General features: G+C 38.5%; 1 protein-coding gene across 1 annotated transcript in view; it reads right to left on the bottom strand.

The window, feature by feature from the left end:
* The window catches only part of LOC131960028 (glutamate receptor ionotropic, NMDA 2C-like), a 74,451-nt gene that overhangs the window by 26,633 nt on the left and 22,441 nt on the right, over positions 1-25,377 (bottom strand). The window contains exons 4-8 of the mRNA XM_059325237.1: positions 18,809-18,874; positions 17,320-17,508; positions 15,861-16,201; positions 13,875-13,989; positions 6,038-6,249 (exon numbers count right to left, since the gene is read on the bottom strand). Of these exons, the coding sequence (XP_059181220.1) occupies positions 6,038-6,249; positions 13,875-13,989; positions 15,861-16,201; positions 17,320-17,508; positions 18,809-18,874 (923 nt within the window). The remainder of the gene's footprint in view (positions 1-6,037; positions 6,250-13,874; positions 13,990-15,860; positions 16,202-17,319; positions 17,509-18,808; positions 18,875-25,377) is intronic.

The following is a 25,377-nucleotide window of genomic DNA, read 5'->3' as shown; positions in this document are numbered from 1 at the left end:
ACATTGTCCCATGCTATGACAGATGTTCCCATGTTGGACAGATAAATCTTCTTTACTGGCAATCAATGTGCCATCGCGCCCAACAACAGCCGCTACATATCTCTCTCTATAATTAATGTGCCAGCCATGGCCAGCTCCGCAATCTGCATAACCGATACACACACACACACACACACACACACACACAGATACATGTGGAGTTACTGAAGTGAACATGAGCATGGCATTTACAGGCTGAATTGTTTGTTTTATATTGTTTGGGTTATTAAAAAGTGATCAATCTGCACATAATAGGCATTAAATCTCTAATAATTCAACACAAGCTGATGTTGGGCTTGTAAAAAGTTACCAAACTGTTCAAAACATCACATCCTGCATCAACACTTTAAGAAATAGTTTGACATTTTGTTAACTATGTTTATTCAGAGTCAGTTGAGAAGATTGGTGCCAGTCTCATGTCCGTCCTTCAAATATGAGCAGCTGGTTGGTTTAGCTTAGCTTAGCTTAGCATGAAGACTGGATCAGGGGAACAGCTAGCCTGGCTCTATCCAAAGGTTAAAATAAATCTCCTACCAGCAGCTCTTTGTTTTTTTTTTTGCAGATTGTATCAGTTTAGTTTTAGACAGCATTAAACCACATCAACTACATTTTTTTGCAAATCAGATCCATACCAACTTTTGGAGGTGAAATCAGATTTCTGCAGATGCATCTTAATGTGGATGCTCTGGTCGGTCAAATCAAATTTTAAAGTGCCTTTTGAGAGTGACTAAACAGAATATATGCTGCTACTAGACTAATGGAGGTCAACATGCTGGAGAAAAGTATGTAGAAAGACGCCAAAATAAATTGTCTGCACCACAACTTGACTTGTTTCTCATGCTTCCAATAACAGTGAAGAGAGTGGGTCAAAAATATCTGATTTGAGAAAGAAAGCAGAGTGGTTTGCAGTCTGAACGTAGCCAAAGTGATATTCAGTGAGTTTGTGGAGGTGCTGTTGGACACAGCCAGGCTAGCTGTTTTCCCCCTGTTTCCAGTCTTTATGCTAAGCTATGCTAAGCTAACGGCTTGGCTGTAGCTTCATATTTGAAGATATGACAGCAGCCAATGTCTTCCTTTAAAATACAACATACTCAAGCATAATCTGACATAAATCAATGCCTTATTGTCTTTCTCCCAATCATCGCACTTTTTGGGGGGGGGGTATTTTGGGCTTAAAATACAAAACGGAACAGACTGAACAGAATCTAGGCTGCTACTAGCAGAGCATTATGAAGGTCAACATGAAGGAGAAAAGTCTGCAGAAAGATGCCCAAATAAATTGACTTGACTTGATTGTTTGAAGGGTGAAAGGGTGGACCTCCATTTCTCATTCTTCCTATAACAGTGGAGATAGTGCTTGCAGTTTGAACGTAGTGATATTTAGTGAGTTTGTGGAGGTGCTGTTACTGTTGGATACAGCCAGGCTAGCTGTTCCCCCCTGTTTCCAGTCTTCATGCTAAGCTAAGCTAACGGCTGCTGGCTGTAGCTTCATATTTGCAGATATGACAGCTGTCAACTGTCTCATCTAACGTCTTCCTTTATTATACAACATACTCAACCATAATCTGACATAAATCAATGCCTTATTGTCTTTCTCCCATTCATTGCACCTTTTCCATTGTATTTTGGGCTTAAATTACAAAAAAATTATAGCACTAAAACCTCCATGTTCATTTGCTGATGGTTCACATTTTTCCATGCAAAAATGTGATAATTTAAGGAACTTAAGATGCATGCACGAGGCTTGCATGTGAATGTGCTACAGGCTTTATTTGTGTTGTATTTAGTTTGTCAGTGTGAGGCAGCAGGCGATGTTGTCTTCTAAAAGCTTGATTTTTTTTCAGCATGATCACACAGTTGTAAATGGAGCTGGCTGCACAATTGGTATGGTTGTACTCTTGGGTAAGCTCCCTGCTTCACGTAAACAACATAGCGGCATAAATACATGCTACAGGATCAATAACAAGCAGAGAGAAAATCCTCCAGTGAGAGTTGAGTTAGAAATAACAAAACTCGAGAGTGCAGCGAGGAGCGAGAGGAGGTGAAGGTTGGAGTGAGCCCTTAAATAAATCACCAAATGAGTGCAGGGAGAACTTAAAATTCGCAGCCAGTTTTGCACCTCTTCATGCCACATGCAACACATCTGTCTGTTCTCTGTGATTCCTGCATCTATTGGTCTCCTCAGCAACATGTGTGTGTCCTGCTGCTATGTATCCTTAACGTCTATAATTCAAACTGTTGATCCGGGGAATCAAAATCTCAGTTTTGTCCACAGAAAATGCAACGTTGCGTCTCTAACGTGGTCTCTATAGATGTCTCAAAAAAATCGTAAAATATGCACACACATCCTGGAGAAAAAACAAAACATAAAAAGACTTTGTAATCAAGAATTAGCATTTCATTTCATGCTGACGAACAAAGGAAAATATTAAAATAAATACATAGATATTACAAATTAACATTATCCTGGAAGATCCAAGAAGAAACAAAAATAATATGTCTGTGATCCGAAACATAGGTGCCACTTCTGACTAATTATTCCAACATTATTGAGGAACGGCAGGTTTTTCTTCATCACACTTTGTAGTTTCTCTTTTGCATTTGAAAGTCAGGATCTTTCTGTCTGTTGCAGATGTAATTTGCAAATAACTGGCTGGTTTTACTGGCCGTGTACTGCTCATAACTCCAGGCAGTGGCGGTTGTACACAGGGGCCTACAGGGGCCACTGCCCCTGTGAAGAAGCCCTTGGCCCCTGCTGTGGCCCCTGTGTCAAATGAATATTCATAAAATGATTAATTCATAACAATGAACGATGGAACTACCTATTTTTTGTTCAAACAATATCTTATTGTACACAAAAGGAACCCAGAATGTGTACATTGTATAATAGTTTAATTGTGCATTTGTGTGTGTGTGTGTGTGTGTGTGTGTGTGTGTGTGTGTGTGTGTGTGTGTGTGTGTGTGTGTGTGTGTGTGTGTGTATATATATATATATATATACATATATATATATATGGATAATATATATAATGTTCACTGTACTGCACTTTCACAATTTAAAAAAAAGTTATTGTACACAAAAATGAAAAATGTCATTGTTTCAATCAGTGTATTTGTATCTTCTAAATATACTTAAATTAGATTTTTTTTATAAGCAAAATTAAGGTTTTGAGTGCTTAAATATCATCTTTGCCATTTTTTAATGTGCCCCTCTGATTAACTGGCGCCTCCTTGGGCCCCACAGTAAAACTGGTCTAGGACCGCCACTGAGTCCAGGCTCATCTGAAGCCAAAGACCAGAGATTTCTGAGGTGAAATTTCAAGAAAAAACAGCCAGTAAGTTAATGTTGAGTCAAGATTTTTTATGTCAAATCTGAAATAGTTTGCTGCAGCATACAAAAGGAGCCAGACAAGGTTGGCTTTGAGTGTTTTAGTCACACTTTGAGCTCCCATTTTTCATCTCAAAAGACTATTGATTTTAGCAGGATTTCAGTCAGACCGTCACAGATTTTAAATGAAAACCACGTTTCCCAAGAACACGCATTATATGTTTTGTCAGAGTGCTTCTTCAGTGTGGGAACAATAAAACTAAAGTGGTTGACACTATTTTTACAACAGTGCAATTAAATTTATGACAGACTTGTTCTTCTATTGTCTGCGGTTGTTTGAACATAATGAAGACATTTCGTATTCCTGACGAGCAACAGTTGCAGGTAGTCAGAGGTAATAGCTGTTTAATGGTTGTTTTCTGCCACGCTGCGATCTGTGTTTGACACCGGAGGTGTGTTTTTAAAGTGCTTAGACACTCGGCACACACAATTACTCCGTGTTTAATGAAGTGTGGAGTGTTGCAGTGTCTACTCAGAACTAAACTGGGGCAGAGAAGCAGAGAGGGAGGGTGCAGATGTCTGCGTGAGGGACTGGGGATCATTTGAAATGTTTAAATACTCTGTGCTGACATGATGCCGACTTCTTTTTGTACCCATATCAAAATGACGCTTTATTTTAAGAAATCAAGCAGGTTTGTTGAAACTTTTTAATTTAAGAAATTCCTGTCCAAACACAAGCAGCCTAACATTGCCTCAACAAAACGGTCTTAAACTGGCGAAAAATGTAATTCATACCAGAATTTCTGATCACAGTCGAGCTTGACAGTAAATTCTTGACCTTTAAAAACAGCAAATACCAAAATAAGCTCAAGTCAAGGTCCGCTCAGTCGCTTGTTCTGCAGCTTCTTGACTTAATGGACCTTGAGTTTTGTTGTTGCTGCTGTTTTTGAAGTCAAGAACATACCAGAAATTCATTTTTAAAAGGGAAACTTAGGTTGAAAAATACAAATTTTCCCCACATTTTGTGTCCGGGTTACCACTGGGTTTGAAATTGGTCTGATACTGAACGAGAGTTCTGAAGCTACAGCTTTGCAACCCTTGGGTTCATTGTGCACAATCAATACATGTCCACTAAAAGTGCCTATTTCGCCCCTGATAGACTTAGGGTCATTGACCGGATCTCGTGAAAGTTATTGTGTCTAACCAAGTCTCGCTCAAGGCGAAGTCTTGTTCTGAAATCTTGTGTGGCCACATCATCTTAATTTACAGACATTGTTGTACAGAAGAACAGAAAGCGTTACTTTGTGTTATCTTAAAGATTTTTCAAACTTTTCCCGGCACTCCTCCTTCCAACTCTCTTGTTCCCAGAAATCAACGGTGGAAACATGAGTAAATTTCCTGCTAGATTAAAAAATTAATAAAACAACAATTGTTGTCACATTTTTCACTTTGACTTAAATACATGGGGAAATAAGGGGATCATAAGGGGATCCAGAAGCATGGAAAGCTTAAACCTAGAACTAAATTTCCATGATAACAAAGTTAACTGTTGTACTGGAGCTTTCATCACAGCAGATTCAGAGTTAAAGGTGAAAAAACATGAGAGAAACATGATGAAATCTTTGCTCATACGTGATCGTACGTGAACACGTGTCTACAGACAAAAATCTTAAATGTACCTGCTACAAAGATACACAGTTAGCCTAAAACCAAACAATCAGAACATTGCATGATCCACAATAGACTGGCATGCTACCAGAACTCTGCTGCTACACATTTACCTCAAAATCAGGATTTTATGTTGCCCCGAGCCAAATCCTCTTGAAGAGGTCAAACTGCAGCAACATTTGTAGCCTAAACAACAATTTCACTGTGTGGCCGATGATTTTTGGGCAGCAGATCTTAAAGAAAGCCACAGATTGTGACCAAGCACTTTATTAGACTCTTCTCACACAGTATGACATTCTACAAATTTGTATGATTTTTGTCTGTTATCTTAAATGGACCTGGAGTTGAAATCATTTTATCAGCCAATAAGATGAAGAACCGGACCAACGTGTTCCAAACACATAGTAGCTAAACTGTTCTATAGAGCCAAGACTGAGAGAAGGGCAAATTTTTGCACTAGAAATAGTTATTTTTAGTATAGTCAGGTGGCTTAGGACAAATTTTTTCCACATGCTCTCTATCACCATAGGCTTCAATTTTTGGTGGGAGCCACTTCATCAAGATTGCGGATCTGAGATGGCAGCCATACAAACTCTATGAGAACCAATATATCTTCCAAGCCACTTAGAAGGTCAATCTATACATAAATAGTATAGCCAATAGTCAAAATATACATATTATGGGTCAAGGAATCCATTAAAGCTATTGAGAATATCACTAGATGATTATTTGATCAAATAGATATGTTCATTTTTGCCATGTATTTACGCTATTTCCAACTCAACATGCTTGACAGTCCATTAGTTTCTGAGTATGATGCATAAAATAAAAACTATGTCGCATCATTCCCCTGTTTCCTGATTAAGGTGCAATGTGTATGAGGTCAAAAGGGTTAACAAACAAACTAAAACGCCCCTCTGTCCTGCTCTCTCTCTGCTGCTGGGGATGGATGAACACTTTGGATACAACAAGCTGTACATGTGTCCCTGTAGCTGTTTGTACCTCTCTGTGTAGTTGGACTGCCGCCTGCAGGGCACCGTGTTGCGGACACAAGTGCCGGTGCCTGGGTCCACGTTCTCCACCATAACGAAGGGATGCTCCTCCAGCGTGGCCACGGTTAAGTGGCGGTCATCGGACACCTGCTCCAGGAAGCTGCCGTACCGAGGCCAGACCGGGTAGCGGACCTGAAGGATCCCTCGGGCGTAAGTTCCCACCTGTAGAGCGAGAGACAAAAACTCAGCATCCTGCGCATGTATCTGAGTCTCGGCTCCCACCTTCTCTGCATATCAACCCCTTCTCCCTCCACCTGTCTTGTCTCTCCTGACTTCACAGGATGAATGATTTTTTTAATTTTTAAAAAGAGTAATTTGCATGTGCTGACCTGGAGGAAGAGGATTAGAAGATGAAAGAAGTGTAGAGTTCATTAATGCATGAATGAGGAGTCTTAAAAGTGTTTGAGTAAGACATTTTGGGGGGAAGGAAAAAAAAAATCCAGAATATAAAACAAAGAGCAAAGCGACTGCATCACATTAATAATACATCCCAGCATGTGTTGCCTTCAATCTGCGTTCATTTTGTTGACTGATTATTCAATTATTAATTTTTTTTTTTTGCACCGGATAAACAAATTGAAATGTCACTGTTCATAAATGGGAACTATTCAAGTGATCAGTGATATTTATTATCTGTCTTTTGTCAAATATTTGCTACTTTTAAAGACAAACAGACACAGAAATAAATATATTCTGTAGGGAAACTATTGAGAGAAAAGATTGAGTTTTTCAGTGTCACATGGAGCCACTTTGGTCCAGGACTGCTATATAATGTCACATCACAAAATGAATAATCCCGTCGATGGCGGCACTAAACTCAGCGCTACCCTCTCTGTGAGAGCCAGGACTGTTTGTCATATCAACCCAACCTAATGAGCCGTACGGAGCTCAGCCAGCGCCGACTTACTGCACATGAAACTCGCTCCCTCTCAGCTTTAATGAGACCTCTTTTTTCATACCGACTCTTGATTTGTTCTTCTGCTCACTCACACTAATATTCTCCCTTCGTCATACATGGGTGATTCACAAATTTATGATTTTCATGATGATTTACAGGAAAAAAAAGGTACAGTATATGATGTGCAAGATGTGTTTCTCTGCACCATCTGTGAATGACAGAGCTGCCAGTTGTGGAGATCAATCACTTCAAACTGTCTCATCCTCTCATGGAGCATCTTGAGCTTTGTCTTTCTTGCGCTGTTGAAAAGATGCCAAACTGTAATTGATTATTGAATACTGGGGTTAAACACAGCGTGAGGATGTTACCCAATACTTCATGTAAGAAATTGAATTAAATGTAGTGCTCTCCCTGGAATAATACAGGTGCTGTCATTTTGATTAAATGTGTTTCACTTGATTTAGTTAAATTCAGGGTTTTATTTCAAACATAATTTGTCAATACTCATAGCAGACGTTGGGTGTAATGTGCAGCTAATTCAGAAAGAAACATCTCTCTTCTCTGTTCCTGCTCGCATCCAGTTGAGAGCTGTGGTGTCGGCCCACAGGGCTCTGAAGGGAACCATTACTCAGAGGACCCTGTGGTCGCTCATCTCGGTCAAGGCTCTTCTCAGTGGTGGAATGAGCTCCCCACTGGAGTCAGGACACCAGAGTCACAGCCGCTCTCCCCCCTCAGGCTAAAACCACACATTTTTATTGTAACAACCTTTGCTAGAAAAAACAACTCTTGAGCACTTGTGCTGCTGCACTAAATAGAGCTTTAGTTATGTTTTAAAAGAGATATACTCTAGATTGTTCTACAATGTGGTTTTATATTTGTGTTTAGCCCTCTGAACCCAAACAAGCCATTTCAGGGCATTTTTTGCTCTTTTTAGGCCTTGTTTTTGGCTGCAATATGTAAGTTCTGCAACTTTATGGAATCAGCGAAGTCATGGCTAAAAGTGGGAACAACACAAATTATTTTGTGCAGTTATAATGACAGAAATCATAAAAGTAAATAAGAAAAAACGTAAGTTGAATTTCTCTGATAAACATATTTTTTTTAAATTGGAATAAAATGGGAAAATGTTGTGTGTGTGTGTGTGTGTGTGTGTATATCAAGTGTCATGATGTCATGAAAAAAAAACTTGGGTCTCCACATACTATACATTTTTAACTATTTGCATTTTTCTACTTGCAACCTCTCCTGTCCTCTCCTCTCGGCTCTGTGTAAACAGATTTTCAGTGAATATTTGTCACATGACTGTCACGTCTCAGCAGAATCCCTCATGGCTTCACAGTGTCGCTAAGGAGCAGAATTTAATGTTTTTAACATTATATACTTATGCCAAACTTTCAAATTAGATATAAAGAAAAAAGTGAGTTTGGCAGAAATATTAATTTCAATCAAGTTTTTCAATCAATCAAAGCTTCATTTTAAGGGTTAAAGTGCCCAGACATTTCCACCTGACCAGACCTCCAACTGGCCTCTTGAGTACTTACTCAAAAAAGTGGGTATTGTGGTTGAATATGATAGAAAATAGTAGTACTTGTTGGGTCCCTGGTTTTCTGCTGCCCAAATTGGTGCCCTGCTATTTCTGTTATTCCATCTGAACAATACATGATAAAATATATTTCTGAAAACATTTAAGGCAAGGCAACAGGCGATACCACTGTTGAATCCTGCTCATTTTTAAAACTGCATTGCCTACTTTGACCCAAGTTTCGTGATCCAGGCTTGTCACGCTGGACGGACTCATTTGCATAAAATTAAAGTCTAATCTACTTTGTGCAAATACAGACAGACAGACAGACAGATACTGTGTGCCACCACCCAGCTGGCAACTAGTTTCACCCAGCTGGACATTGTGCGCACTAGTGGAAAATCCTGAATGCACTTACTGTAAGTCAATTTGGACTAAAGCATCTGCCATGTCATGACTGTAACGTAACATTACGACACCGAACAGCATGCTGGGTGCAGCTCACCACAGTGCAGTCAGGAACAGACAAGGAAGGAAGACCAGAGAGACCGGAGGAGTTCGATTGTAACAAACATTTCAAGCTGTTTGGCAGGTCTATTGCTAATGAATGTTTCTCAAAGACTGCAAGCAACAACACCAGAGGCCGAGCAATCCTCCCATTCCAAACAGGTGAAGTTCTGAATGGGGACTCGACTGGTGTTCCTCTTTGTTGTTAGCAGCTGCTACTCTGTCAAACTGTCGGAGATAGCATGGTGCACACCCTGTGACTAACTGCACTCCCTGTAGAAATATTATCATTTTGGGGGGGGGGGGGGGGGGGGGTGGGACAAAAAAGCAATTTCAGAGAGAAGCAGACAGAGGGGTCTAATATGTTTTAAGGGATATATCCTGGACGTCAGAAGACTCGGAAGCAAAAACAAGGTAAAAAGATAAAGACAGAAGCTGATGCTACAGACTGAAAATGTGATCAACCAACACACCAACCGAGACATAAAACAATGAATTCAAGGAGCAACACTATTTCTGTAAAGTAGAGTAGGACTTTTTTCATTGTTATAATCTTTGAAAAGCAAAAGTAGGATGTGTATTTCTCCTTTGAAGTTCAAAAGATTTTTACCAGTATCACTTTTAAAGGGTTCCTAGAGGCAACATTTAACCATGACTTGCACAAAATCCACAAAACAAGCCTGAAAATAAAGACAATCTGTAACATTTGCATGAGAGTCTCTGGAGCCATATAGCTGCTGGACCCTGGTACACTATGAACGACTGGTCTGCCTTAGATAAGTGGGACACATTATTATGGATCCCACTGCAGTTCTGAACAAGACCTAGCCTAGGACACAAGGACTGGTCAGGGCCGTGCTTCACGTACTTCTGGCTTAACGTCTTTGTTGCTTAACATTAACGTTAAAAGTGTATGGAGGGATGTTCTCTCAACCGGCTGGTTAGCTCAGGTTGGAAGACATGGGGCTATCAAACCTGGCGCCACGGGTTCGACATTTATTTTGTTCAATTTTCTGTGGATTGGTGGGAAATGGTAAAGGTTGTTGATTGGTTGGTTAGTTAGCAAAACTAACATCTAAAGAGTGACGGTAACTTTAGACTTAGGGTTAGAGTAAACTTAACACTATGCAAGGTCTCATGCAGGTTTATTAGTGGTTAATAACCAACTTCTTATGAATGCGATGGTTATGTTTTGCAACCTTCCACAGGTGACAAGAAGACCCAATGCAGCAACACGACACTGGTAAATTGTATTTATATAGCGCTTTTATCCAAAGAGCTTTACACTGCGCTCATTCACCCGTTCACACACACATTCATACATTCATACATACTTGCCCAAGGATTCAACATGTAGGCTGCCATGTTCAGGGACCACCGACCATCTGATCGGTGACCGCTGATCAACTGAGCCACTGTGCATTATGTCCTGCGTCACACAATCACAGTCACATAGCACAGCAAGCTCTAACTTGTTTGGAACTGCAGTGGGATCCATAACAACGGGGGCAGGACTTGTTTCACTCTAAAACAGTTATCTATTTACAAATCCAGAAGACCTGGAGCTACATTAGCATTCATTTTGAATTGTGTTTTCGACAAATAAAATTGAGTATTTTCACCCCCTTTCACAGACACACACACACACACACACACACACACACACATACACACACCATATTAGCTCTCCTTTTAGCTCCGTCTTTGGTCTCCACCAACTGTCTGGCTCTTTTGCTAGTAAATTCTCCACTATCTTCAACTTTCTGTTTTTTGAAGGATGCAAAAGTTTTCAGCAAAGAAAAAACACCAAAGTAATTTGGTCCACTTCAAAAATATTGATTTTAGCAGCTTTAAGCCTTTAAAAGAATCTTTATTCTGCATTGATTCTACAGGTGAAAGAGTAGACGTGAGAAGGAAAGGAGGGAAGATGAAAAATAGAGGAGAGTCCTAGCAGAGAAAGGGGGTGTTTCCTGCCCCAAATGTCACCCAGCAGCACCCTTCAGACAATGAAAAGGAACAACATCATGTTAAACTGTCAGTGTGTCATAATGGAGCACTTGAAAAGAGCAAGTACATTAAAACCTGCTGTCGTTACAGGATGAGCTACATGACGTGACGACGAGGGGAAGAACACGTAGAAAGGGATCAGATCGTAATGAGGACAGAGTGGAAAGGATTTACAGAATTAAGACGCTGGTGTTAAGACAACAACATGATGTTTACACACCTGAGTGTGATGCTGCACACATACAAACCAGAACCAGCTCCGGCACAATGGCGTGTCTACGTTCATGCACACACACAACCACACACACACACACACACACACACACACACACACAGCCTGGAGGTGACATTGATAAAGTAGGTTGGTCTTTCCAGGCCAGAAATAAATGAGTTCAACTGTAGCTGTGAGATTACGTTCAGGTCTCTCTGTTTAGTCGCACTTTTTCAATACACCCTGGGGCTTTGAGAAGTGTGTGTGTGTGTGTGTGTGTGTGTGTGTGTGTGTGTGTGTGTGTGAAAGGGAGTGAAAATTGCATGATGACGATGAAACAGGAGTAAGAGAAGGAAATGGCTCCAGTAACATCTCCACTTGTAGCTTCAAATATCATCTATTGAGTATTCCAGCATTTATTTTCTGATCAATTTTTCGAGATGAGATTTTTTAAAATATCCACTTTCCCCTCAGACAGCCTTTTATTTTCATGCATCTCCAGTTCAGCGGGTGTTGCATCCAGCCACGTTATATATGTGTGCAGGACACAAATACTGTGTGAGGTTAAAGAGACAGGCGGTGTTCCAGAAACAACAGGAAGATATTGTTTTTGTCGTCTGACCTGCTGATTTGACCCGTTTACCAACACGGTCAGCACAGTCGGAGGTGCAGCGGTGGACATGACATACAGCTCACAGGGGCAATTAGGATACTTAGAAACACTCAGCGCCTGATTGTTGTAATTTGCATCAAAAGTCTCTGAGTCATAACTCAGTCAAATCTGAACACGCTGACATGAAACACATATTAGAAGATTCAGTGGGACTTATACTTTATCTGATGTCTATTGTAGTTTAACTCCATAAATTCATTTAGAAATATTAGGCAAAAGATGCTCCTAAACTTATATTGTCTCCCGGGTCAAAATTCGAACAGTTTTGATTGATTGTAAAGCATAAAGTATAAATGATCACCAAATTACGTGTTACAAAACACCCAAATGTCTGACATAAAAACATTTGAAACCGTGTTTGTTTGACCAAAGGGGAAGGTTAAAACTCAAGAAATTGCCGGAGAATCGTCACGTTTCAAACATTATTTCAGTATCTAAGTAACACAGTAACAGCTGTTTGTACACTCACTGGTATGTTGTAAACATGAACTGCTAACAGCTAATTCGGCATGAATTTGAAGGTATAATATGTAACATTTTTGCATTCAAATGTCTAAAAATGACTAGACCTTTTGTTATACATTTTATTTTGTGTACTTATAATTAACTTAAAGTTTAAAAAATGTTCAAGCTAAGAAAAATCTTTAAGTTTTATCACATCAATGTCATTTGGTCATCCTGTGTACGCCAAACAGCATCGGAGAAACTTGTTTTCTTTGTGAAACTGATATATTCAGTGTTTTATCTCTTTTAATCACTGGGTACGTTTGTTTCAGAGAGCAGGAGACGTCTGTGGATAACTCAGCTCCCACTAAAAATCTTCTAAATGTCTTTACCTTTTACTTATCAGAAAACAAGCTGAGTAAAAGTTAGCTGCCCCTCCGCCAGTGAGCCAAACAGCATTGGAGAAACACTGATTTTTAAGGTGAAATTTCTTTATTCAGTATTTCTACAGGTTTTAATGACCTGGTCTGTTTGTTTTGGGAAGGAGGAGACCTCTGACCTCTTCTGCTCCCAATAAAAATCTCCTGAATGTTAACATGAAAGGAACGAGGAGAAGCTGCAGTGATAGTATTGTTCTGTCTTTTGTTGTTGTTTTGATTGAGAGACCTTTAATGGCAGAAAATTACATATTGTACACTGCATAACAAATGTATTAGACCACATTTCATAAAAACGAGAAAACATAAATACTTTGGAAATCTTTCAAAAGCTTGTTTAAAACTAAAATGTCATTATTATTATTTATTTGGCAAAAATCAAACTGAATTCACCTTTTATAACCAGATTTGAGCCAGAAGTCAGAAATTAATCGACATAATATTTAACCACTAAAACTTTTTTTTTTGTCCAGGAATGCAGGTAAATAACTATAATTTGACATCTTAATCAAGAAATAACAATTTGCTTGACCATTTTTATATTTTTTTTGTAAAACAGTAAATTAAAAAAATCATGGATAACAATAATAATTATGTTTTAGCATTAAAAATATAATTTTGGTGAAAGAGCTTCTACATACTGCTGTATTACCATTACAGAAACATAAAAATGAATTTGGTAATAACTAATGCTGTTAATTTAGGACAGCAGTGGCATAAACCGCTGGTCTTATAAATTTGTTAAGCACTGTATATATAAACAAATATTTGAAAACCATCTGGAGAAACAGGTTCTCTTTTATATTTGTCCTTTTATATACAGGAGCTGCAACACTATCCATAAAAATGGACATCAAAACCAAAACTAATAGCCAATAGCTGTTACCAGACTCATAACAATAAGGTGTCTCTGTTCCCCTAAAACTAACCTAAAGACAAAAGTTATTTTTTATTGTCTATAAAACAGTCCTGAAAATGTCCCTGCCAGCCTCAGTAACCTTTGAGTCCTCTGCAGGATGAAACAGGATAAATCTCTCTTTTTTTCAGTGCCAGCGTGTGTTTGTGATCCAGTTTCTGGTGCCCAGTACCTTGTCCCAGAGCCTCTCCCGGTCCAGAGCGACGATCACCATGGACGGGTTGGAGAGGAAGCCCTGGTTGTTGAATGACAGATCTTTCCTCTCCCACGTCACATTCAGCATGTGCCTGCAAGCCACAACAACAACGTAAAGTCGTGCAGAAGAACGTTGATGCAATCAGGGAGCTCTGATTCTACAGAAATTTGCATATTCATTTACACAGATAAACACACACAATGATCAGCTCCTAATTAAACGTAAAGCTCCCCTGGAGGGCTTAATCTAACGTGAGAGAATGGAAGCAGCTCATTAGGGGACGGGAGCGGCAGCTGATTGGTGGAGGGCAGAGTGTTCCCGCTGAGTGATTTCGCTGTCTGTTAAGCCATACATCCTTGACAGACTGCGCTGTGAATAATGAATTCAGCTCCATTTGCATTACAGAACATGTGAAAAAGTGGCGCAACGTACTTTAACTTAATGCCGTGTAGCTGAAGCTCAGGTTGTGCTCTTCATAGTTGGCAAGTTGACTTTTTCTAAGCAACTTTAGGCTTGTTTTCCCTCTAAAGTGGCTTACAAATATAGCTTTTTCGGGCTTGATTCTAAAGTTTGGTTACTTATTTGGATTTTCTCTTACTCCTGGAATGATTCAACTCATGACAAGTTACTTTTCATGAGCTTAAAAGTACTCAAAGTTGACTTTGGGTACCTTTAAAAGTGCTGTATAAAATCAAATTTATTATTATTATTATTACTTAAGTTTTGTGGAGAATACAGACACAGACTTAATTAATGTTTGATGGAATTAATGTAACATATATAGTGTAACAATATGCATATTTTGCACATGTTTCAAAGAATAAATTAAACTCTAATAAGTCTTTCTGGAGGTCTAAAGTTAAAAATGTAAACTGTAGAAGAGCTTGGTTTTTCCCTTATAAGTACTATATTTCAACATTTCAAGATTCTACATAAAATAAACCTTATTGCTACATTTCCAAACATTGACATTGCTTCTACCTTTGTAAACATTATGAATAAATACAAACTTACTTGTTTTTTAATTAAACTAATTTTTGGACGGATCAAGAATCCCATTTTTTCTAAGCCTCTAACTTTAACCTTAAATATATTGTTTGTCACATTGATAATCCAGATAATGGTGGGTTATTTGTTTTTTAGTATTAATTTTATTTTTCTTTACGTAGAGTTTTTTTTTTTTTTACGAGAATTTTATTAACCACAACCTAAGTTTATCTATATTTAAATCACTCAAATTTTATATAACAAAAAAAAAACCTTTACTTTATTAAATACCTCATATATGCTGTCACCCACAAGGTTGGAATCATTTTGTTTTCAGTCACAATCCTCTGTTTATTCATATTTAAATGCATCAGTATTCACTTTCGAAGAGATTGATTATTAAAGAAGATATACACTTTATCCGTCAATAATGAATCACATTGTCACAATCATTTCATGGAGTGTGGTAAAAATATATTTTATTACAACTTTATGAGCAACAGTGAAGTATGTACGCCTGTTTTTTTTTTTACCTCTCCTTTCCCCAATTTTTGTTTATGTAAAAGCCTTTATTATTTTCTAATCTTTATAATTATGTATCATCTACACTCGAATGTGTGTGTGCTCATATTATATATTATACTTTCTGTTGCAGGACCCTTCCACCATACACAGAAGTGCCTGACAGTCATTCATTGAGACACTTTTTCAAATCAAATCTGTGCAATTAATTTCGTTGTTTTTTTTTTTTCAGCTCAGTCTCTGGAATTGTTAGTGAAGAAGTGGGCAAAATATGGAAAAAGATTATACTTTAGGAAAAAAATGTATATTGTATCTTTTTGAGAGCTAATTTGCTTGTTTAAGCTTGTTTCTATTGACGTGTGTGCTTGTTTCTCTCAGTAAATCAGGCAACACTGGTGCTCTCCTGTCCCTGCATCAGTCCTGATTACTAATAAGAAATGTTTACTGGCTCACCTGAACAGAGTCATGTTGTCTGAGTGTTTAGCCAGCTTGTTGCAGTCACCGTGTCCCTCAGGAATGAACCCGTACTGCTTCTTGAAGCTCTCGGCGCCTTTAGCAACGATGGCAACACCCTCCCTCACCCTCTGCCTCAAGCTCTTCCTCCACTGGTCCGTAATCACGCCAATAACCCCGATGGGGAAGTCGGCAGGTGGAGGGCTGTCGGGGTTGCCCACGGCCTGGCTGGGGAGCATCCAGATGTAGCCGGGGCCCAGCAGACCCACCTCCGCTGCCTGTCGAAACAAGTACTGCGCCTCCTCGTAGGAGCAGTACGCCAGCAGGACCTGCGAGTCCACCTGCAGACAGAAAGGAGGGAAAACAGCCTGAACATGCAGCACCGCTGGAGGTCATCAGGAGGCTGCAGCACCAGCTGTTCCTCCGTTTAAACTCCAGTCGGCTCACAAAGTTTCTGCTTAGTGGAGATTTAAGCTTCATAATTAAAACAGTTAAGTTAAAAGACTGACTGTTGCAGCCAATGTTAGCTTGCAAACATCAGTTTAAACTGAATAATTGAGCAGGATGGAACATGGTTTACAAGTCTGACTTGAAACTCCATCAAAAATGCTGTTTAAATAAACTTTTCTATTTTAAATTGCATTTATCAGAGTAACATGTTAATAACATGAGACAAATGACTAGTTTGTTTAGTATAAAGTTAATCAAATATTTCCTATTTGCTCCAAACTGCATGAAGAAATATTCATCCATGTATAGAGACAAAAATAAAACAAAGAGAGTTAAGTTTAATATATAATTTAGCACACAAAACAAAACATTAAATTCTCTGTAACGTCAAGAAATCATCGACAAATGTGTATTATCTGGTCTGTACAATGCAAAGTCTTGAGCGAACTTCATTTTTTTTTTGTCTTTCTGGTTAATTTAACAAATATGAGTTATATTTTGTTGGAAGATTATTGAGGCTAACATGGTGTTTGACTATCTTGAAGCCCTTTCCAATGATGTGGCAAGATAAGAGAGAAACTTTGCCATTATCATTATTTCTTTGTGGGAAAATATAAAACTGGAGACAGGAATTTTGGTCTTGTTAATAGAACAACTGGTCACACAGCAGCTATTCTGCATTTCGGCATGTTCATTTCATGAAGAAGAGTATCTTAATTTGTTGCTTTCTGATCAGTTCTCTGCACTGCCCATGCAATATCTAACAAACAGTTTTTTAATGTTTAGATAACATGCATCTTTCAGCCAAGACATGATTAAAAAAAAGTTACGTTGCAGTCAAATTAACTTGAATCATGATGTCTTGGCAGTGACTAACGTTTGGTCGGGCAGGTGAACATTAATGTCGGGCGTGTCCAGACTTTGAAGTAGTCTAGTTTGAAACATGCCAATAATTTGTAAGAGTTTCAATCGGAGGAAACCACTCTGGGAGTCTTATATCTCATCGTACCTGCTGCAGAATGCGCTTCGTCTTGGCGTCATTCGACCCAACGGACATCTCCAGAGACACGATATCCTGCAGATTCCACATGAAGTAGGAGGTATCTGTGTAGGACTGAACTATATCCACAAAGGTGTCATAGCCCGGCAGCATGCTGGTGACCACCGCAAACTCCCCCCAGTCATACTCCTCCATGAGCTGAAACAGTAAAGAGATAAAGAAGTCAAAGGTCATGAGGTTATAAAATGTGGTAATCAAGATCGACTGCAAATATAGCAAAAAGGACTCTAAAGTCTGTTAATTAAATATGTAGCTTGAACCATCAAGCGGTTGCATTAGTTTGGGCAACTTGTTTTTTCATCTGTTCTTAGAAAAATAGAAAAAACTTTAATTAATGAGCTTTAGAGCTGCCACTGAGCAGGTTTACCTCAATTTAAAGTGCTGTTACATTTAATTTCCACTCTTTCTGCTCAGCTAAATGTTGGCTCCAGATATACTTATTGTACAGATTTGGAAGCAGTATCGATCTTCTAAGTTAACTCAATGGTGGAATGTAACTAAGTAAATTTACTCAAGTACTGTACTTAAGTAAAGTACAAGTAGCTCAAAATTGTACTTGAGGATTTCCACATATGTAACTTTATACTTCTGGAAAGTATTGTACTTTTTACTCGACAACATTTAGCTGCCAGCTTTAGTCACTTTTCAGGTCGAGACTTAACATAAAAAAATAGAATCAATTTAAAGTGATTAGACATGTTTATAAATTAAAACACATAAGTATATTTATTGGTTATAATTGTCTGGACGTGTGTGTGTATATATATATATATATATATATATATATGTATATATATAAACAATCTGAGTGGGTCCATTCTGCATAACCAGTACTTTTACATTTTGATACTAATACTTTTGTACTTTTAATTCAGTAAAAGATCTAAATACTTCTTCCACCACATGAACTTGGCAAAACAAAAAAAAAGATGTGATCAATTACTCTTTTCAAAGATGCATTCAGTCTAACATTGGGGTTGAACACATTGGCATGATGAAAACAAACTCTAAAGCTGTTAAAATCCTAAAAGATTTTTAAAAAATGCATTTCATCATGAATATTTCTCCCAGTCTCACACCGGATGTGTCTCAGTTGTGGATATGCTTCCACTAGATGATGACGTAAAGTTGGGGTGTCACAGCCTGAACTGAGATTATCCCGCTGACTCCCAAAACATCAGTGACATTAAGCCCTCTGATCTCATGAGAATTATTTGTACAATCTATCATAAATACAGATTGTATTAGTTTGTGGAAATAGTGCCAGAACTTCGGCTCAGGGATTCCCCGCTGATTGTTGTCCCTGCACGGTGTTAGGCTGAGAGGTCCCAGTTGGCAGGCCTGACCCAATAACCCTTTGCTATGACAACCCAGATTTTAATCCCAGAAAAAGAGGTTCAGATGAGGTTTATCATAACACTGAAACGCCTTTCTGTACCTTGAACATGCAGACGATCTGCTGCTCCAGAGATGCTCCCATCTGCAGGAAGGAGGATCCCTCAGCCTGCCAAGAGCAAGAGAGTCACATTTAAGGATTCAGGTGAGAGAAATCTTTCCTGGTGAGAGAGGTGAATGATGCAACAGCGTCCCCGAGCTGGTTTTCACTGACAGACACTTCAGCAGGGTGGATGTTTCCTGTCACGGGGGTTTGAGGCCGTTTCTTGACATTAACCCTGTTTCCTAATAAATTTATTGCAGAGAAAACATATTTTTTCACAGATTTCAGTCACAGTTTTAAACACATAGTTAATGTTGTGAAATGGTTTAGTAGGATTTAGGGGACAAACTACATGGTTAGGGTTAGGAAAAGATCACGGTTTCAGAGAAAATAAGTATTGCGTAACTAATGTACATGTTAAGTGTGTTACAGGGACGTCAATAAAGTATGTTTCATAAGTTCACTTAGGTACATAAGTTGAAATATGTCTAATTTACTTCTGGTTTTACTCAGGACACAGAACAGTTCTCTCCTCCCTATGTGGACCGGATTAGTTTGATTAGAAACTTATGTGTGAGACATAAAAAAAACAACAAAAGCAAAAACCTTCCTGGTTAGGCATTATAAAAGACAGTTTAAACAAGAAATAAATGTACGTAAATGCTGGAAGTGAAGTAGTTATGCGGGTGACCTGAGCCATGGAAGTAAAAAGTAAAAGTAGAAAGCGCAGGTTATGTTAAAAAAATTGTAAGTTATGTAAAAAAAAAAATGTAAGTTACGTTAAAAAAAAGTAAGTTTTGTAAGAAACATGTAAAAAACATTATGTAAAAAAACATTGTGTAAAAAAACGTTATGTAAAAGTTTTGTTTTAAAAAAATCGTAAGTTACATAAAAAATGTAAGTTACATAAAAAACTTAAGTCATGTAACAAACATTATGTAAAAAATGTAATGTATGTAATGTATAAAAACGTAAGTTGCGTTAAAAAAAAGGTTACTATAAAAAAATGTAAGTTACGTTAAAAAAACGTAAGTTACGTTAAAAAAACAAAGTTACCTAAAAAAAATGAAGTTTTGTAAAAAAAAAAAAAAAGCATGATTCACAAACTGTGAACCATAGAAGTTACGTTAAAAAAATTACATTTACTTTTGTTTTTAAATGGGACACAAATACACATACCCATCCACCTCCCACTGTAAGTCCATATGTTAGGACTTATACGTTAATAAAAAACATAGAAATAATTTTTCTCATTGTAAAACTGTCAAACGTGCATTACTTAAAATGCATGTTTGAGAGTTCTGAGTCCGTTTCATGGTAAAATATCTTGCGAAAGATCATCACACAAACATACAACGTGCAGCGTGACAAAAGTTGACAAAAGGTTTTTCAAATAAGCTTGTCTGCTGATCCTCATGTCAACAGAACCTTTAACACCGTTACTGCAGCAGAACAATTAAATCTGGATGAAACTTTACCACTAGCAGGACGATTCATTTTAATAATTTTGTCCTCTTGTCCAATAAGCATACTCTCACTTTTAAAAAACATCCCAGTAAAAAGTCACGACACAGCGGAACGGCCTTCTACAACCAATTAATTTGATGAAATGTGACAAATGGAGAAAAAAGAGAGAGGCTTGGATAACAGCACTGCTTAAAGGTCTTCATAAATATCCACAATGTCCTAAAAAGTGTCATTGGTAAGTTTATGTAAACGATAAAGCATTAAAAAAAAAAACTAGGAGTGATAGATGCAACACGCAGATGTCAAACACACATTTGCATCTTACAAAAATAAAGATGCGTCAGAGTGATGAGTGATGTGACGTATACGGAACGGTTATCATGAATATTTATACTCGCTTCCACCTTTATTGTCTCTCACATTTGATGATTGAGCTTTGATTTTTCCATTTTCTGCCTCAATCTGGAACATGTGTCTCCCGTTTGCAGATACTCAGTCCTGCTGCTCTCTTTCTGTCATGAAGGGGTGGTCCGGTGTTGCATGTGTCTCTGACTGTTAGCATACATTTGCATACCTACTGGCCGTGTGTTGACAGATAAGATGGACGTTATTAGCACCCGTTGAACTCATGTCCTTCAGATAGCATTCAAATAAAGTTGGATATAGAGAGGAGAGGAGGAGGACTTGTACAGAGTACAAAAGGGACTGGATGTATAGACACAAAGAGCTAAAATCATCAATTGATAAAGATAATTATCTTTTTTGTTGGTAACCTTGAACCTTAAATGGAAAGAAAAATTTGTATCAAGAGTAACAGGTTTATTCCAAGCAATGAGTTTGTGATTTGCAGGTTGAAAGATTTGTTGCATCTTTGACAAAACTGGGTCAAATCTGGTTCATATTTATTCTATATTTATACATGTAGCCAGGGGTAGGCAACCTGTGGCTCCGGGGCCACATGTGGCTCTTCAGGCCATCTTACTTGTCATTGTAGTTATACAGATTAGCGACAAAATACTAAGCAATTCCCTGCCGTTAAGATTTATAAACAATTACAATAAATAGGATAGAAGAATTTAGGAAGAGTAATCAAATAACATAAATAAAGATAATTCAGTGTTTGTTTTTTGTTTGTTTTTTGTTGGGAAACATTGTGGCGGGGTGATTTTTGACCCTTAAGACAACTCAAGGGTTAAAGTGGCTGTACATGAAATTCAGAGAATATTGAGTGCAAAAAGTAACATAAAACAGCAACAGCTAACAGTGTATACTCTGCAGGGAGTATGTGAGTGGCTGTTGCGCGAAAAAATGTTGTTATTGGAGTGTTATTATCAGCGTTGACTGCCTTATGACAGCAGTGCAGAGTGGGACACACATAGGGACTAACATGCAGTAACATGCACACAAGGCCGGACGGACTACCACAACAGTTTGTTGTTGTTTGCTGTCAACAAAGAGCAGAGAAGCTCAACGGGAGTGTGATATAATTCTGTGGTCAGGACACTGTAGCTCCACTTCATCTCTGCATAATCAATAGTTGATAAGTGTGATATTAATGTTCTGAATGCTCCTTTGATCAGGCAGAAACACATGTTCCTTTTACATGCACGTATATTCATATGCACAGCTCACAAATAAAACAGCATTCAGGTTTAAACTATCAGTAAAACTCTAAACACATGTTAACAGATTCAAGTGAAAGTGTTCCACTGGACTGGATGCCCTGTCCCTGCCTTTTTCAGATGGGACTGTGTAATAACAGGGCTGGGATGGAAGATCTGAGGGCCGTACAGTGCTGCAGGGCAAGAGTGGACCTGTGATGTAAGCAGGTGCAACACCATGCAGGGCTTTAATACAAGTCTTAATATTCTGAATTTGATTCTATAACAGACTGGGAGCTGGTGCAAGACGGCGAAGATCAGGGTAATATGGTCTCTTTTTTTATTTTTTTTTACATCTGTACACTGTACAGCAGAGTCCTACACTAAGTGGAGACATGGGCTGCAGTGGGGTTTTTAAAAACTGACATCCTTTGTCTTTTCCTCAATACTTTTCCTTAACCTTGATGTATGAATGAAGGAGAAGGAGAACTCTAAAAAGTAACATCGGTGCAAAAGGTGGAAAAAGTAACATCGGTGCAAAGAGAACCGGACTAGGCTATGTAATTACGTTATTTACATGCGTCTGCTGTGCTACAACTTCTGTGTTTCAAAGACGGACAACTTAAACTGCATCTTAGATACTTTACAATGTTGTTTAATGTAGGGTACATAAACTTGGACAACCCAGTGAAAAATCTGACTTTATTACCAAGGTTGGAAGTCACAAAAGTGAAACAAAATAGTTCTTACATTAGGAATTGTTGCTCACATTCATCTTCCTGTCCACTAATAATTATCCACATGAATCTCAATTAGTATGATCCTATAAAAATAGTAGTAAATTGAGATAGATGGGCATCACCAACGCAGATCAGATACAAAAACTTTAGGTACCACTATGGCGCAGTAGTCGTGTTTCCATCAACAATTTTATCTTCATTGTGAAGATTTGCATGAGAAAAGCTGAAGGAAACTAGCCTGGCTAGCACCAGACTATTCTCAAATGAGGTCTAGTCTGGCAACGAGCAATGGATTTCTCCGTAGAGGAGGTGTGGTTTACGATCCTCCAGAGCCGTTTATTGGACGCTTAGAATGTCTATCAAAAGCGTCTGTAGGTAGCTCTTAGCCAATCAGATCAGTTATACCAGATGACGTAGTAGAGCAACAGAGATGGATGTTTGTTGTGTGTGTGTCTGTGAGAGAGTGTTGTTTGCTGCTTTGCTCCTCCAGTTCTCGCTTTCTGCAAGATTATTTATTTTCACGCTTTATTCCCCCTCATGTCATGAGGGGGAATAATTGATTTTATGGGCAATAAACAAGCTGCTGCGGGCCTCTCGGCGGCTCCGCTGTCCGCGGAAGCGGGGCTATTAGCCGCTAGCGGCGCTAATAGCCCCGCTACCATAACGCCGGTGATCTCAGTGGAGCCGCCGAGGGACCTTTCGCCTTTCAACTTTCGCTCTAAACTATTTAAAACACCATCTACAGCTAAAGAGAGTTTCGCGTCTGCAGCAGCCATGTTGGATCCGGAAAACTACAAGCTTCCAAGTGCAGAGTAGTACGCGTCATCGTCTTGCCGTCCCTCCCCGCTCTGTGATTGGATCCCTAAAACAGGGCTAAGAATGCTTCCTAGTTTCCAGACCGCCTGGAGGTTCGAAATTAAATTCGAGCGCGCAAGGCAGTCTTGGTATACCCAGGCTAGAAGGAAACACCAAAATCCGATAAACTTTCAATAAAAATGCACATAGATTTTTAAGCTCGTTTGAGGTGGTTTTTGTCTTTTTCGAAAAATAGTTAATGCACTAAATAGGAGATGGAAACACTTTTTCCGTGTAAGTTCTGACATATCAAACATTTAACTCACATGCCTGATCTGCTGTTTCCTCTTACGTGAAAGAACAATTATAAGTTGCCCAGTTGAATCAAATTCCTGAAGACAAAGTTGTCCGATTAGCACCTCTTTTTGTTTTTGTTGTTTTCTCTCTTCTTTTTCTCCTGTTTACTGATGGATATTCCTACAGCAACACATTACACTTCCATCATCTGACAAAAGTACGGTTATGAAGCTTTGTTTATTCGCTCTTAAAGCAGTTGATGGAAACGTCCCTAATTCGCATTTTCTTTAATGGGACATTTAAAAATTTGCTTCGGCTTTAATGGAAACACGGCTTATGGCAGTTTATGCTCCTGCCATGCAAAGTGTCTTTTCAAAATAAACTTCTGTTCCTGTGTTCACAGGAAAGGGCTAAGTTTAGGCAACAAAACTACTAAGTTAAAGTAAAAAAAAATAGAATAGGACTGGGGTAAAGAACATTTAGTTAATTAACAGTTTCATCCTAAAACAACAACACTGTATCTTGGTTTCACATGGGACAAGAACAGTGGTCTCCTGGGTCAAAGTCCACCACCACTTCTCCCGCCTTTAACGGACCTTTGAACTCTTTATATTACCGTCATCTATTAGTGGTGCAGATGGATTTATGCTGGAGTTAATGGAAAGCCTGGAAAGTGTTTCATACAGACACTAAAGGCTGCCTGGTCCGTCTGTATCTGAATGGCTGAATGGTGCATGTTTTAAATTACATTATCCTCTTTTCTTTTCATAAAGGATGGTCCAGTGTAGAATCCAACCAGCTCTTATCATAGCTGCCACTTAGTTTGGGTCATTTTTCTCCTAAGCAAAAAAGACAATCCAACCCTATCCGTAATGTCCAGGTAATCTTAAAATATGCACAAAATAGAAATTAAATGCACACTAGGGGTGGGCGATATGGCCCTAAAAGAATATCACAATATTTCAGGCTATTTTTGCGATAACGATATTCTTGACAATATTACGAAATACTTAAAAAGATATAGAAAATATGATTTTTTTAGTCTGTATAAAAAAATAACAATCTAAAATGTAGTGTGAAGTGCAAATCTCAACAGTGGCCGAATACAAGTATCTGAGTATGAGCAAATAATAAAAATAACCATTTAGGGGTTTCCGGGGCATATTTTAATTACATTTTGTAAAGGAGAATAAAAGTTCTTGTATGTTTCATTTAAGGCATCTTATTTTGACAGTCTTCTTGTAAGTTCTGTGGTGGATTCTGTTAACACACAGTGCTCTTATTTTGAAAACTGCATGTGTTTAGCAACAGAGAGTAAGTAGCTTTGTGTGATTAAAACAACTTTAACCACGACATCAAGAAGTAGGATATGCATTTTTTTAACCATATATATATATATATACGATATTATCGCGAACGATACGATATGGCACACCCCTAATGCACACATGAATGAAGATAGAGAAGTCTTGCATGAGAGAGAGAAGCATGAGGAGAGGGAGCAGATAGTGTTTAACTGTCAAGAGCCATGTGGGACCAGGTCTCAGATCTTCCTCGTCTCAGAGGCGACTAACTGTCATATCCCCGTCCTGGTGCTCTTCCCTCTCCCACAGCTCAGAGGCTCTGCAAAGCCCCAGAGAGCCGCGCAGCCCAAGGAATACCACAGGAA

Source organism: Centropristis striata, chromosome 21 (genome assembly GCF_030273125.1).
Source record: "Centropristis striata isolate RG_2023a ecotype Rhode Island chromosome 21, C.striata_1.0, whole genome shotgun sequence".
Classification (NCBI taxonomy): Eukaryota; Metazoa; Chordata; class Actinopteri; order Perciformes; family Serranidae; genus Centropristis; species Centropristis striata.
This window is presented reverse-complemented; position numbering and strand designations above follow the sequence as displayed.